Source organism: Callithrix jacchus, chromosome 22, assembly GCF_049354715.1.
Source record: "Callithrix jacchus isolate 240 chromosome 22, calJac240_pri, whole genome shotgun sequence".
Taxonomy (NCBI): Eukaryota; Metazoa; Chordata; class Mammalia; order Primates; family Cebidae; genus Callithrix; species Callithrix jacchus.
This window is the reverse complement of record NC_133523.1, coordinates 37,021,705-37,036,901: the sequence shown is the minus strand read 5'-3', so window position 1 is coordinate 37,036,901 and position 15,197 is coordinate 37,021,705. Positions and strand designations below refer to the sequence as shown.

General features: G+C 54.2%; 1 protein-coding gene across 10 annotated transcripts in view; it reads left to right on the top strand.

The window, feature by feature from the left end:
- GRIK5 (glutamate ionotropic receptor kainate type subunit 5) overlaps window positions 1-11,227 on the top strand; it is a 72,995-nt gene extending 61,768 nt beyond the window's left edge. For 3 of the 10 annotated variants that reach the window (XM_078359771.1, XM_078359768.1, XM_078359767.1), the window contains 6 exons: window positions 2,222-2,387; window positions 3,078-3,303; window positions 5,846-5,974; window positions 6,070-6,191; window positions 9,855-9,899; window positions 10,249-11,227. In XM_078359771.1, the coding sequence (XP_078215897.1) occupies window positions 2,222-2,387; window positions 3,078-3,303; window positions 5,846-5,974; window positions 6,070-6,191; window positions 9,855-9,899; window positions 10,249-10,677 (1,117 nt within the window). In that variant the 3' untranslated portion in view covers window positions 10,678-11,227. Of the gene's footprint in view, window positions 1-2,221; window positions 2,388-3,077; window positions 3,304-5,845; window positions 5,975-6,069; window positions 6,192-7,006; window positions 8,276-9,854; window positions 9,900-10,248 lie in introns of those variants that run through there. The other 7 variants (XM_035284556.3, XM_035284555.3, XM_035284562.3 and 4 more) reach the window with 4 other exon arrangements.
- The last annotated feature ends 3,970 nt before the right edge of the window (window positions 11,228-15,197 follow it).

Sequence of the window (15,197 nt, the reverse complement as noted above, 5' to 3'; positions counted from 1 at the left end):
CAGCCTGGACAACAAGAGCAAAACTCCATCTCAAAAAAAAAAAATATATAGCTGTTTTCTTGTCCTTGACTGCTAATATTTTCCTGCACCTTTGTTTACCTGGTCCTTTTTTTTTTTTTTAGACAGTCTTGCTTTGTCACCCAGGCCAGAGTACAGTGGTGTGATCTTGGTTCACTGCAATTTCCACCTTCTGTATTCCAGCAATTCTCATGCATCAGCCTCCCAAGTAGCTGGGATCACAGGCATACACTGCATGCCCAGCTAATTTTTGTATTTTTAGTAGAGACAGGATATCATCATATTGGCCAGGTTATCCTTGAACTCCTGGCCTCAAGCAATCCACCTACCTTGGCCTCCCAAAATGCTGTAATTACAGGTGTGAGCCACCGTTTTTTTTTTTTTTTTTTTGAAATGGAGTCTCACTCTGTCACCAGGCTGCAGTGCAGTGGCACTATCTCAGCTCACTGCAATCTCAGCTCACTGCAACCTCCGCCTCATGGGTTCAAGTGATTCTCCTGCCTCAGCCTCCAGAGTAGTTGAGAAGACAGGCATGCGCCACCATGCCCAGGTAATTTTTGTATTTTTAGTAGAGATGGGGTTTCATATGTTGGCCAGGATGGTCTTGATCTCTTGACCTTGTGATCCGCCCGCCTCGGCCTCCCAAAGTACTGGAATTACAGGCATAAGCCACTGTGCCCAGCCAACCAGCCTGGTTTTCTTTAAAAAATTAACATAATAGGCCAGGCGCAGTGGCTCATGGCAGTAATCCCAGCACTTTGAGAGGCCGAGGCACGCAGATGACCTGAGGCCAGGAGATCAAAAACCAACCTGCCAACATGGTGAAACCCCGTCTCTACTAAAAATACAAACATTAACCAGGCCTGCTGGCAGGTGCCTGTAATCCCAGGAGGTGGAGGTTGCAGTGAGCCAAGATTGTGCCACTGCACTGTAACCTGCACAACAGAGCAAGACTCCGTCTCAAAAAAAAAAAAAAAAATTACACGGCAGACATTGTGAATTTTACATTGTTTACATTGCTGAATATATTTCTTTAAAGAGTGTTAGAGACTTTTTCTGGAAGGCAGTTAAGTTACTTGCAAATTACTTTGATCCTTGCAGGCCTGTTTTTAAGCTCTTTTAAGGCAGGTTTAGCATTGCCTTTATTCTAGGGCTGATTTAATCCTATTTCTAGTATGTTACACTTTTGGGTCTCTACTGAATATCTCATGTATTCAATGAAATCTTTCTACTCTGGCTGGAGGGAGCTCAAAAGATTCTTAGCCCTGTATGAACCCTAAGAATTGTTGTCTCCTTGAAAGTTGCTCTTGTTCAGCCCCACAGAGTTTCGCCCCATGCAGGCACAGATTGATATTCAGCCAAAGACTCAAGGGAACCACGAGTTCCTGAACCCTCTCTCTCTGTGCAGCTCTCTCTTCTCGGGTACTCTATCCCCCAAATTCCAGCCATCTTGGCCTCCCTGATCTCCAGTCTCCATCTCTGCAACTCAGAAGGATAGCTGGGCTGTTTGGGCTTCCCTTCCTAAAAATTAAATTCAGCTGAACAGCCTGGACAATAAGACTCACTTTGTTTCTCTTCTCAGGGATCACAGTCCTATGATGTCTGTTATCCTATGTCTTTAAAAGTTTTCTGGCTGGGTGCAGTGGCTCACACCTGTAATCTCAATACTTTGGGAGGCTGAGGCAGGTGGATCCCCTGAGGTCAGGAATTTGAGACCAGCCTGACTGATATGACAAAACCCCGTCTCTGCTAAAAATACAAAAATTAGTCAGGTGTGATGGCAGATGCATCCCCAGCTACTTGGGATTCTGAGGCAGGAGAATCATTTAAACCTAGAAGGTGGAGGTTGCAGTGAGCTGAGATCGTGCCACTGCACTCCATCCTGGGCAGAAAGAATGAAACTCTATCTCTAAAAAAAATTTTTTTCTGTATTCTATCCAGCTCTTTAGCTGTTTATGGTGGGAGGGTATTTCCAGACCATCTTACTCTTTTATATCTGGAAGTAGAATTTTCTGGATGCAATATTTACAACCCGCAAGTCTGGCTTCAGAATCCCTATTCCCTGCTTCTGAACCCAGCAGTCACTGAGCCTTCCCAGATGCTGGGGTCACTTGGAGGGGGGCACCACCAATAGAGGGCATGGTCACAGGGGTAGGGCAGCAGGGGTGGCTCCAGCCCGTGGCTTACCCCTCCCACCCCTCAGGTGGGCCTTCACCTTGATCATCATCTCCTCCTACACGGCCAACCTGGCCGCCTTCCTCACCGTGCAGCGCATGGAGGTGCCTGTGGAGTCGGCTGATGACTTGGCAGATCAGACCAACATCGAGTACGGCACCATCCACGCCGGCTCCACCATGACCTTCTTCCAGGTGGGGCCACCAGAACCCCTCAGGTGTGGTGTTGGGATTCCTGCCATGCATAGCAGCTCAGAATGGGGCTGGACAGGGCCTCTTGGGTCAGAGGGAGTGATTGTCAGTGACAGCCTGGGAGGCTGGGTAGTAGAAGCCACGTTTGTGCTCTCATGGGGATGGTGGCTGGCTGGCTGGGGAACTGAGGAATGAGGGCAGGGAGGCATATGTGGGATCAAATGTCAATGTCATATGGGCCAGATGGGATCAAGGAAGGCTGCTGGAAGGGTCGGGCCCAGGAATATGGGCTGGCAGAGAGAAGGGAAGGCTCTTGAAGGTGAAAAGTGCTTGATCCTTTGTATTTTGGGGTGGTGAGAAGGAAAAGGAAAGCAAGCTTGGCAGGGAGGTTCCTAGTGGTCTAAAGGAGGCCTGAGCTAGGCAGGGGCCACTGGCTGGAGGGTTAAAGGGGAGGAGGTGGAGGGTTCCCAGGTGGTTGGTGGGCATGGTGCCTGTGGGGATGACTTGGACATGGCCTGGACAATTTGTCTGTCTCATCTCTCCTCTGCCTTTGGCTCTTTCTGTCTTCCTTTGATCACCTCACGCTCTCCTGGGTTGAGGGAGACTTCCTGGAGGACGGGATAGGAAGGGCTTGGGGAAAGGAAGCTTTGGAAAGACCCTCCCCTGTCTTCCCCTTGTGCTCCGCCTGCCCAGAATTCACGGTACCAAACGTACCAGCGCATGTGGAACTACATGCAGTCAAAGCAGCCCAGCGTGTTTGTCAAGAGCACAGAAGAGGGCATCGCCCGTGTCCTCAACTCCCGCTACGCCTTCCTGCTTGAGTCCACCATGAATGAATATCACCGGCGCCTCAACTGCAACCTCACCCAGATCGGGGGCCTCCTCGACACCAAGGGCTACGGCATCGGCATGCCGCTGGGTATGGCGCAGGGCAGTGTAAAACATGGTGGGGCCCTAGGCATCCAAAACCACCTGTGAGCAGGCCAGGACCAGGCCAGGCCCTCCCCGAGGCAGGCTGGGTGTGTTGCATGTGGCCTCCTGGCTATATGGGCTTGGGCAGGTGACATCCCCATCTTGAGTCTGTACCCCCAACCTGCAAAACCAGGCCTAGCAACAGTCCAGCCCCCACAGAGCTGTTGGGAGAGTTCAGTACATGTGGGTGGTGGGGCTTGCTGTCTTCCCACAAGGACCCCTTGAGGGTGAGGACCTGGTCTTTTCTTTTTTGAGACCGAGTCTTGCACTATTACCCAGGCTGTAGTACAGTGGCGCGATCTTGTCTCACTGCAATCTCTGCCTCCTAGGTTGAAGCAATTCTCCTGCCTCAGCCTCCTGAGTAGCTGGGACTACAGGTGTATGCCACCACACCCAGCTAATTTGTTTTTATTTTTTTTAGTAGAGATGAGGTTTCACCATGTTGGCCAGGATGGTCTTGATCTACTGACCTGATGATCTGCCCACCTCAGCCTCCCAAAGTGCTGGGATTATAGGCGTGAGCCACTGCACCTGGCGGGGACCTTGTCTTATTTGCTTCCTATTTCCTGCACAAAACCTATAGCCTGGCTCAGAGCTGGTGCTTGGAAAATGCTTGTAGGATAGATGGAAGGATCTGATAGGGAGACTCAGATGTACCTATTTCTATTTCAGGACTGTTTTTTTTTTTTTGGATACGGACTTTTGCTCTGTCCCCCAGGGTGGAGTGCAGTGGTGCAGTCTCAGCTCACTGCAGCCTCTGCCTCCTGGATTCAAGCAGTTCTGCCTCAGCCTCCTGAGTAGCTGGGATTACAGGTGCCCACCACCATGGCCGGCTAATTTTTATGTTTTTAGTAGAGACAGGATTTTACCATATTGGCCAGGCTGGTCTTGTGAATTCCTGACCTCAGGTGGTCTGCCTGCTTGGCCTCCCAAAGTTCTGGGATTGTAGGTGTGAGCCACCACGCCCAACCCAGGACATGTTTTTCCAGGACTCTGTGCTGGAACTTATGACCAATTTGTCTCCAAATCTTGGTATTTTGGCTTTTAAAATAATCTGTGTACTGATGACACCTGTATTAATTATCTACCGCCACACAGCAAATTGCCCCCATCTTAGCAGCTTTTAGGTGAGTTGGTGACAGGGAAGCAGTGTAGCTTGGTGCTTGGAGGACAGGCCCAGGAGACACATTGACCTGGATTCAAATCCCAGTTCCAGCCGGCCACTGTGGTTTATGTCTATAATTACAGTGCTTTGGGGAGGCCAAGCTGGAAGGATCACTTGAGCCTAAGAGTTTGAGACCACCTTGGGCCACATAGCAAGACCCTGTCTCTACAAAAAATTTAAAAATTGATCAGGTGTGGTATGCACCTGTAGTCTCAGCTACAGGCTGAGGTAGGAAGATTGCTTGAGCCCAGGAAGTGGAGGTGGCAGTGAACGATGATCATGCCACTATGTGCCAGCCTGGGTAACCAAGTGAGACTCTCTCTCAAAAAAAAAAAAAGAAAAGAAATCCCAGTTTCCTCTCTGACTCAGTGCACAACCTTAGGCAAGTGTATCACTTTCCTCATTCAGAAACACTTGCCTCAGGTGAGAATTCCTGCCTCACAGGATCATCATGAGACCTGAATAAACCCAGTGTCTGGCACATGGTTGGTGCCTGATAGATATGAATTACCTGCACCTGCCCATGTCTCTGGTTCTGTGGTAGATGGTCAGGAAGTATCTTAGCGAATAAAGAAATAAGTCCAGAATAGGGTGTGTGGGGTATTGGGTCTCAAGGATGGCTTAAGGGCAGGACCTGAGGATGGAGAGAGGTGGTCCGGGGAGAGGTGGTCCAGCGAGAGGTGTAGATGGCAATTCGTCTGCTGCCCTACCACATGCCAAATCCCACACTGGATGCTGGATACCCTGGTGGGGCTGCAGACAACAGTTGATGAACACATAGCCATATAATACGGTGTTAGGTGGTAGCAGCTGCTCCAAAGTAAGTTAAAGGGAAGACACTGATAGGGAGTGGGGCACGTGGTGCCATTTTAAATAAAGTCATCCGAATCGACTTCCTGAGGAGCCAGCATGTGGGCAGAGACCTGAATGAAGTGCGGGAAGGGACATTCCAGGCAGAGGCAAAGGTCCTAAGATGGGATTGTACGTGATGGATTCAAGGAGCAGCTAGGAGGCTGGTGGGGCTGGAGCTGAGAGAGTTGTGGGGGTAAGGGTGTCTGAGAGTGGCTGAGGGGAGGACCTTGCAACAGGAAGCCTTGAAGGGTCCTGAGCACAGGAAAGGCATGATCTCAGACTCTTCCTAACACTGTCTCTCTGGCTGCTGTGTTGAGAGGGGACTGGGTTGGGGGTGAGGAGAGGCCACAGGGAAGACCCCAGGCACGTGGTGGAGGCCGGGGAAGGCCATGGTGAGGGCACAGTTTGGGGCTTTGGGTGGGCAGGGCTCTAGGGCCCCGATGGCCGGTCCAGCCCTCGTGTGCCCGCCCAGGCTCCCCGTTCCGGGATGAGATCACACTGGCCATCCTGCAGCTTCAGGAGAACAACCGGCTGGAGATCCTGAAGCGCAAGTGGTGGGAGGGGGGCCGGTGCCCCAAGGAGGAGGACCATCGAGCTAAAGGTCAGCCCCTATGAGTGGTGTCCCCATCCCACAATCCCAGCCCCCTTCCCACACAATCCCGACTCTGTGACTCCCCACCTCCCTTCACCCCCCAGGTTTGGGCATGGAGAACATTGGTGGCATTTTCGTTGTGCTCATCTGTGGCCTCATCATTGCTGTCTTCGTGGCGGTCATGGAATTCATATGGTCCACACGGAGGTCAGCAGAGTCCGAGGAGGTGAGGAGGCTGGCAGCGGGGTGGGCAGGAACAGGGAGCCCCCAAGGGCTGAGGTTCATGAAGATCGTGGCATTGGGAGCCATACCTTGAGGGTAATGGGGATCATGAGAAGGGGGTGGAGAAATGCAGAAGGTGGGGAAGTAAGAGAGCTGACAGGGGGCCAGAGAATCAGCACATGAGGAAGAACAGGAGGGAAAGTGGGCACAGGAAGTGATGAGGATGCAGGGAGAGGAGCTGAGGGGCAGGATATGGGGAGCCACAGAGGCGGGAAAGCAAGAAGAATAAGAGGAGAAACAAGGCCGGGCACAGTGGCTCACGCCTGTAATCCTAGCACTTTGGGAGGCCAAGGCAGGTGGATCATCTGAGGTCAGGAGTTCAAGACCAGCCTGGCCAACATGGCAAAACCCCGTCTCTACTAAAAATACAAAAATTAGCCAGGCATGGAGGCACATGCCTGTAATCCCAGCTACTTGGGAGGCTGAGGTGGGAGGATCAATTGAACCTGGGAGGTGGAGGTTGAAGTGAGCCAAGATCGTGCCACTGCACTCCAGCCTTGGCGACAGAGGGAGACTCCATCTCAAAAAAAAAAAAAAGAGAAACAGGTGAGGAGACAGCAGTTCATGCAACTGGAAGAGGACAAGCCCTGGACTGGTCTCACACTGTATTCAGGAGGGCTGCTTCCGTGTCACACCCCTGAGTTTCCAGACCCGTTCATGCTCTTGCACCCCTGGACTGCTGGTTTCCCACTTCCCCTCTCCCTGCCAGCCTCCAGCCCCTCCTCACATCTAGTGGCTGACCTTGCATCTACTCCCCAGATCCCAGCTCTGCATCCAGCTGCCTGCCAGTGTTCTCCACTTGGCCCGAGGTCTCCTCAGAAGGAGCTGTCCATGCTGCTAACAAGGGCGCCCTCCACCCGTGTCCAGGTTGCCTTCCCAAGGACATCCCTCAAGCAAGTCTCTCCTTTCCTCCTGTAGCATCAGTTGTCTTCTCTTTATTGGATTCAGGCCACCAACATAGAAATGTGCTGTCATTTCTCCAGTCTTAAAGGAACCCTCTCCTGACCTCACTTTTCCTCTCAGCCACTGCCCCCTTTCTCCTCTTCCCTTTACAGCCTTGGTGGAGGGGGTCTCCTGATGCTTCCAGTTTCTTCTTTCCTCCCATTTCCTCTTGCCCCTCCTCCAATCTGGCTTCTGTCCCCACCACTCCTCCAAAGCCACTCTTGTCACCAGCAACTTCCACACCTGAAATCCCCGGTCTCAGGCCTCATCTATATGAGGTAGCAATGGGCTTTGGCATAGCCAGTCACTCTCAGTCCTCAAAGCCCTTCTCCACCTCTCTGACCACTTTTTCCCAGGCTCCCTTACTGGGTTCCTCTTTCTCCCCAGCCTCTGTTTATTGTGGGGCTCCAGGGCTTGGTCCTTAGACTGCTTCTCTTCTCAGTCTTTCTTCACTCCTTCTGTGATCCCACCAGCCAAATGGCTCTTAAAACCCCCTATGTGCTGGTGACTCTTGTGTTACTTATCTGTTGCTATCATAACAAATAACAGCTTTTAAAAGCCAGCTTCTATTGGTTCACAGTTTCTGTGGGTCCAGAGCCTGGGAGCAGCTTACCTGAATGGTTCTGGCTGCTGCAGGTCTCTGGTGAGGTCATAGTCATGTTCTCCAGACTGCTGTGTTCTGAAGGCTCAACAGGGGCTGGAGGGTTCCCTTCCAAGATTGCTCACGGTCTCAAATGTCCCATGGGATTTTAGTTATGGAGGTGATTGAGTGACAAGATGGAGAGACCAATTCCATTGAAAGATGATTTTTGGCCAAGTGTACTATAGGAAGCTGAGTTGGGCAGATCACTTGAGGCAAGGAGTTCACGACCAGCAACAGGGTGTAAAACCCTGCCTCTATTAAAAATACAAAAATTAGCCAGGCATGGTAGTGCACACCTGTAGTCCCAGCTACTCGGGAGGCTGAGGCAGGAGAATCACTTGAACCCGGGAGGTGGAGGTTGCAGTGAGCCAAGATTGTGCCACTGCCCTCCAGCCTGGGTAACAGAGTGAGACTGTCTCAAAAAGAAAAAAAAAAAAGAAAAATGATTTTTATTCCTTAACATTTCCCAGGAGAAGAGGGCATAGGGGAAGCACTAGAAGCAGGGGCCAGCAGCCTGCAGCCTTTATTGGGGTTTCCTCGGGAAAGGCAATGCAGGGCAGAGGAAATAGCTTATGATTGACCAGTTTGAATAATGTCAGTGGACTCTGGGCTATAGGGGCTGTCCCCAGTCATCTGGCACCTGACCCTGGGTTGATTTAGGGCAGGAAGAATATTGGCTTGGTATGTAAGAGTTAGGTAAAGGGAGAGGTTGGGGGTATAGACTACTCCCCAGACTCGGGATTGGTTGGTTTGCACATGAAAGGTGGCTGAGCCCTCTGCTATCTCTAAGTCTTGGCTAGTTCTGGGAGGGGTAGTCTCTCCCCAGCCTGCAAGATATTTAAGGTGTCAGTATATCCTGAGACACAGAAAATAAAAAAACATGATGAATATACTCACATGGCAATTGGCAGAATGCCTCAATTCCTCAAACAAGGACCTCTCCAAGGCCTGCTTGAGTGTCCTCACACCATGGCAACTGAGGTCCCCCACGGCGAGTGATCAAAGAGAGCAAGGTGGAAGCCAGAATGTGCAGTGGTCAAGCCTTATTCTGTTGGTCACGCAGACCAGCTCTGATAGTTTCAGAAGGAATTACACAGGGGCATGGACGTGGGAGGTGGGGACTTGAAGGCTGCCTGCCTTAACCCACAAATGTTTGTCTCTCCTTGGCTGTCTGATAGGTGTGCACGTGATGTGATGTGTCCAACACTGGTCTTCTGCCCACCCATGAGGCAGTTTAGTCCTTCCAGTTGCTCAGGCCAAAATACGTGGAGTTTTCCTTCACTATTCCCTCTCTTCCATGCCCCATGTCTGATCTCTTAGCAGATCCTATTGGCTCCACCTTCAGAATATGTCCAGAATCCAGCCCCTTCTCAGGCTGCTCTGGTCCAGCCACGCCCATCTCCTGCCTGGGTTATTGTCATAGCCTCCTCCATGGGTCTCCTGCTCTTGCCCTTGGCCTCCCTGCAGTCTGTTCTCAACACAGCTCCAGAGCGATCCCGTGAAAACACAGCAGTCCTCTACCTAAAGCTCTCCAATGACTCTCATCTGACTCTTCCATTCTGATTTTCAGAATGAAAGCCAAAAATCCTTCCAGTGGCTTATGTGCCTTAGCAGAGCTGGCCGCCACTGCTCCTTTGACCTCATCTTTCTGTCTTCTTCCCTGTGCACACCTCCTTCCAGCCACACTGAGCTGCTTGCAGTGCCTCAGACATGCCAAGCCACTCCCACCTGGGCACTTCGGCCCTGCCCTGTTGTCTGTCCAGCATGCTGTCCTCCCAGGTCTCCATGTGGCTCACCCTGTCTTAACTAAGGATCCTTCTCTCAGTGAGGTCTTCCTTGACTTCCTGTCTCAGAATTCATCCTCACTTCCCACCATACTGCTTAGGCCTCTTCCCGATTTTATTTACCTCCAAAGCACTCATCACGCCTAACACACTACATACATGTGTGTTATCTTCTGCATGCACATTTGAGCATAATCTCCACGAGGGGTGGGACTTCTGTCTGTTTTGTTCTCTGCAGTATCCCCAGTGCCAAGAACAGTACCAGGCACACAGCAGGCGTCGGGTAAATATGCCTTGCAATAATGAACAAATGGATGAGGGGCAGAGGATGGGAAATCAGTAAGAGGGAAGAAACTGAAGAAAATTTAGAGAGAGTGAAAACACTAGAGGAGCCTAGATAGAAGGTGAAGGGCAGATTCAGGAACAAATACAGAGAAGAATGGAGACATTGGAGATAAGTGGGAAGAGGTGGAAAGGGGAAGCAGAAAACACGGGGGAGATAGAAGAGAAGTGGGAAGGGGGCGGAAGGAAGAAAGACTCGGAAGAGGAAAGGAGGAGTGGGGTGTGGAGAGGGGCTAGGGGAGGCGGGAGGCGGACTGTGCTGGGACGGTGACCGCCCGCGCCGCCCCCAGGTGTCGGTGTGCCAGGAGATGCTGCAGGAGCTGCGCCACGCCGTGTCTTGCCGCAAGACGTCGCGTTCCCGCCGGCGCCGGCGCCCGGGCGGCCCGAGCCGGGCCCTGCTGTCGCTGCGCGCGGTCCGCGAGATGCGCCTCAGCAACGGCAAGCTCTACTCGGCCGGCGCAGGCGGGGATGCGGGCGGCGCGCACGGGGGCCCGCAGCGCCTCCTGGACGACCCGGGACCCCCCAGTGGAGCCCGGCCCGCCGCCCCCACCCCCTGCACCCACGTGCGTGTCTGCCAGGAGTGCCGGCGCATCCAAGCGCTGCGGGCCTCGGGGACCGGCGCGCCCCCGCGTGGCCTGGGCGCCCCCCCTGAGGCCACTAGCCCACCCCGGCCGCGGCCTGGCCCCGCCGGCCCCCGGGAGCTGGCGGAGCACGAGTGACCACGGGCGGGGCCCTGCGGGCGCCCAGACTGACTGCAGGGACTGGGCCCGCCCCAGGCCCCGGCCGTCTAGCCTCCTGCAGCGGGTGCGGGACCGGACTTGTGCACCGGCGCCCCAGACGCCGCGATTTTGCCTTGGGTTCCCCATGAAGTCCGAGGCCGGGCTCTGGAGCCCGCCTGCGCCCCCCAGTGGACTCGCCAGAGGGTGCCGCGGGCGAGAAGGGCGCAGGAACTGAGGACTCCAGGGGTTAGGGACTTCTGGGACCACTCCGGGAAGCGGAAAGCAGTCCACGGGAGGACCCCATCCTGGGACTGCTCAGGCTCCCCAAGACTTGTCGCAGCCTCCCACGCTTCTGGAGGTGGGGAGGGCCTCTGGATAGATGGGTGTCCCCTGGTGCCCCTCCTCTCTTATCTTCCTCTCTTTTTTTGGGGGGAGAAACCTCAGAATTTCTATGAGACCCCCCCAGGGAGGGGGTCACTTGGGCCCCCATCCCTCCCCTTGCCACATCTCAGACCCTGTTGGAATAAAAAAAAAGAACAAAACCCCAGAACTGGGGATGCCGGCTCTCATTTCCTGGGGGTGTGAGGGCATTGGAGGCTTGGGTCCCCGGGGCACCTACTGAGAGCTAGAGTGAGCCTCCATAGTCACTTCCATGCTCTCTCCACCCTCGGCCCTGCCCACAGCCTGCAGGCCAGCCCAGGTCCCAGCAGTTGGCCCCTCTCTGCTGACCTTCTCTCAGGACAGAGGGAGGCTGCGACAGAGACCCTGAGACAGATGGAGAGATGCAGGGATCTGGAGATCAGAGACACCGGAAGCGGAGACACAGAAAGACAGAAAGCAGATGGGGCTGGAGGAAGGGAGGGCCAGTGAGCTGTTGAGTGTGGCCGTGCTTGGGGTGGCGAGCGTGTGCCTGAGTGTGCCTTGGCCAGAGTGATTCAGTGTTGTTATGATGGTGTGTGGGCACATCCGCGAGGCCATCTTGAACTGTCTGAGACTGTGACCCCATGTTTCTATTGAAAATATACCTTCTCAGCCCCAGGAGAAAGCGAGGAAGCCCAGTGTGTTGGGGGGGGTGTGGGAGGGCATACGGGTGGGAGAGGCTGAAGGGCTGATGGCGCAGAAGGGTGGGTCCGCCTTCTGTCCCCGCCTTCCCTCGCCCCGCCGGAGGTTTCTGTGGAAACTGCAGCTGAGAAAGGACGAGTGAAGGTCACACAGCAAAAGCCAAAACGAGGCCGAGCAGAAAGGGAGAGATGGAGGGATGGCGAGAGACAGAGATGGGAAGAGACAACGAAGGGGGCATAGTGGGCGGGAGAGGGATGGGGAGAGAGCTAGGGGCACAGAGCAGGTGAGACAGGGACAGAGGCAGGGTGAGGTGAGAAGACTGGAGAAGGAGTAGAGGGCTGGGACCAGAGGTGAGGCGGAAGGGTAAGAGACACCCGGAATTGGGGTGAGAGACAGGAAACCATAAAAAACTAAATGGAGCCTGAAGGGGGCTAGAACAGAGGGGAAAGCCAGACTGGGAGGGTCCCAGAGAGGGCGAGGCTGGGCGGGTCTTGGGAGCTGTCCGTTCAGCACCCAGCTGGCCAGCCTGAGCCCAGCGCGCCCGACTTCCCTGGCAGGCCTGCCACACCCCTGGAGGCCCCTACCCCAGGAGGCTTCTGTGCGGCACGCAGCACCCCCCCGTCGCCACCCGGCCCCTTCTGCGTCTTAGACCCTGGCTGCCTGCGTGCCGTTCGGACAGGTGGGGCGAGCACCAGCCTCTCTGTTGTCCCCCATCTGTCTCCACATCTCTTAAACACCCCAGTCAATGTCTCTGCCCTGGGGCCGGACTCTGTCTGTCGAGGTGACTGGAATGCGATTGCAGACATTTCTGGTTTCTCCCCCTTCTCTGTCCCAATGCCTCGAGGCTGATCCCCTCTGGGGTCTTTCCTCATTTCTGAGTCCCCTATCCCCCACCAAGTTTCTGCTCAGTCTCCCCCCCGGCCTTTATCTCTGAGTCTTCCTGGTTTGCCAAACCTGTCTCTGCCTGGCTCTCCATGTCCCCGTGTCTCTGTCACCTTCACTGAGCTCTTCCGTTGCACTGTTTCTGTGTTCTCATCTCTATGTCTGCCAATCTCTCTTTTTCAGTCTGTCTGTATCTGCCTCTCTCTGGTTCTGGGCTGCCTGTTTCTCCTCCTGTGTCTCTCCTTCCACCTCTCACACCTAGCTCCCCTATCCCCCTTTATCCCTGTGACCTTCCCAGGTCTTTCCTCCTCACCACCCCCCCTCTTCTGCAGAACCTCGCTGGGAGCACGATGCACAGTCATCAGTCTCATCGGGCTCATGCCTGAGGAGGGAGTGCATGGGGGGGGGGGAACGTGAGCTTGTGTCTGAGGTGGGATGGGAAGGGCTCGAGGCCTCCCCCGGCCCAGCTGGAGAGCAAGAGCAGACAGCCTAGAATCTCCTGGAATCCAGGCCTCCCCCACCTCCCCAGGCTTCTCCATCTTCCCAAACCCATTCTCCATGGTCCAGGCCCATGCCTCTAGGCCAAGGTGTCAAGAGAAGGAAGGTATGATATATTGATAGCCTCTCCCTGCCCCAGGAAGGGGCAGAGTTGAGGAGGGGGCATCTGGGGGCGAGGCACCTGGGTTAAAAGATGTGGCTCCTCCCCCTTTCCCAGTCTCCATAGCAACAGCCGAGTCTGCAGGCCCAACCTCCTTTGCTGCAGAAGCAGCCTCCCTGCTACCATGGCAACAAAGGACAGCGGGAAAGATGGGGACGGGTCAGAGGACAGGATTGGGATGGGGCTCTGGGCGCTGGGGAAAGCCTCCATCCACTTCCTGGCCCTGTCTCTGTCCTCTCTGTCTCTGTGCTGTGGCTCTGAATCTCTCTCTGTTTCTGTGCCTTTCTCTGGCCCGAAGCCTTTCACACATTTCCCTGCACCAGGTCCTCGACCTTCATCCACCCACCCTCATACACCACTCCCTGTCCCTTGCCTGTGTCCCTCACGTCTCTTCTCCTATGGGTGGGGAGGATACACACATTCTGAGAAAGCTACAAGGTCAAATGCGCGCGCTCTCTCTCTCTCTCTCTCTCTCTCTCTCTCTCTCTCTCTCTCTCTCTCTCTCTCTCTCTTTCTCCCTTCCCTTTCTATCATCCCCAGGGAGTGTCTGTGGTGTTCCTCATAGAACAAAGTGGCATTGGAGGGGTGGAGAGGCCTCAACTTCTTGGGATCCAGTGGGGTGGCTGGTGGGGTGTTGTGTTGGTGGCAGGCCTGAGGTATGGGTGCTGGCTGTGCGTCTGTGAGTGTACATATACTGTGTGTTGTGGGTGAGGGAGTTGGGGTGTGTTTGGAGGTGCAACAAAGATGGCTGCGTAGTGCCGCAATAACGTGATGTATGTGTGGAAGGTGTGTGGGTGTCGCATGACTTGTGTTTGAATTATTGTACTTTGTGTGTGTGTGCACCTTTTTGTCTGTCACTCACAGTTAGCATAGGCAATTTTGTACTGTGGGCCACTGCTCATGCCCAGACACACTGGGGAGCAATGTGTGTGATGAGTGTGACATTGTGGGATCATGAAACGATGTCCACAAAGGCTGATGTTGTGTGTCTGAAGGCAGTGTGAGACCTGTGCCTGTGTGATGGTGCTGAGTGCACATGTGTGTTGGTTTACAGTTGCATGGTGTGGGTTTCTATGAGATGTTGGGAGGTCAGGTGTGGTAGTGTGTGGTGTGTGAATCTGTGATGTTCTAGAGTCCGTGTGAGTCTGCACAGCACTTTGTGGCTGTGATTGTGATTCTCTTGTGGTGTGATGGGTGTGTGTGTGTGCCATATATATGTTTCATCTCTACATGTTTGAGACTCTGGGTTTGTGCGATGGGGTATTGTTGTGTGTGTGAGGGTAGGTACATGCTGGTGTGTGATGGAATGTAAGTTTGACCCTGTGGTGTGTGCATGTCCCCAGCATCTGGACTATCAGGTTGATGGTCCTGTGCAACTGTGACACTGGGCATTTTCTGGGTTTCCTGGGGCTCTCCTCCACCGTGTTGTGTCTCCCGTGTACCCTGTGTGGTTGTGTCTCATTGGATAGTTCAGGCGTAGTGGGGGCACCCACAGTGAGGAAATCTCAGGGTTCCTCCCCCCAGCACCCCTCCTCAAATGCAGGGCCTTCCTAGCTCTCTTGTGTCCCCCTCCAATTTCCCCTCCTGCGGGGCCCTCTTCCTGAACATACCCCCCTCCACCGTCTTCAGAGGCCCTGGTGCCACACTGCAGCGATTCACCGAGCTTTCCTCCCATCCCGTGTCACTACTCCCCTCCCTCAGTGCACCCTTCTCGCTGATGGCACACCTTCACAATGAGGGTATTTCCGAGGTTCTCCTTCCCTCAGCGCCCCTCCTTGGAGGCCCCACCCCATATTGAGGGGATCTCCAAGTCCCCTATTGCGGTGGTCTCCGGGAATCCCCCCGCCCCCGCAGAGCTCTCCCTTAGCGGCCGCGCGGCCACTTTGCGGAGCCCAGGGGAGAGGACAGCTGCAGTACC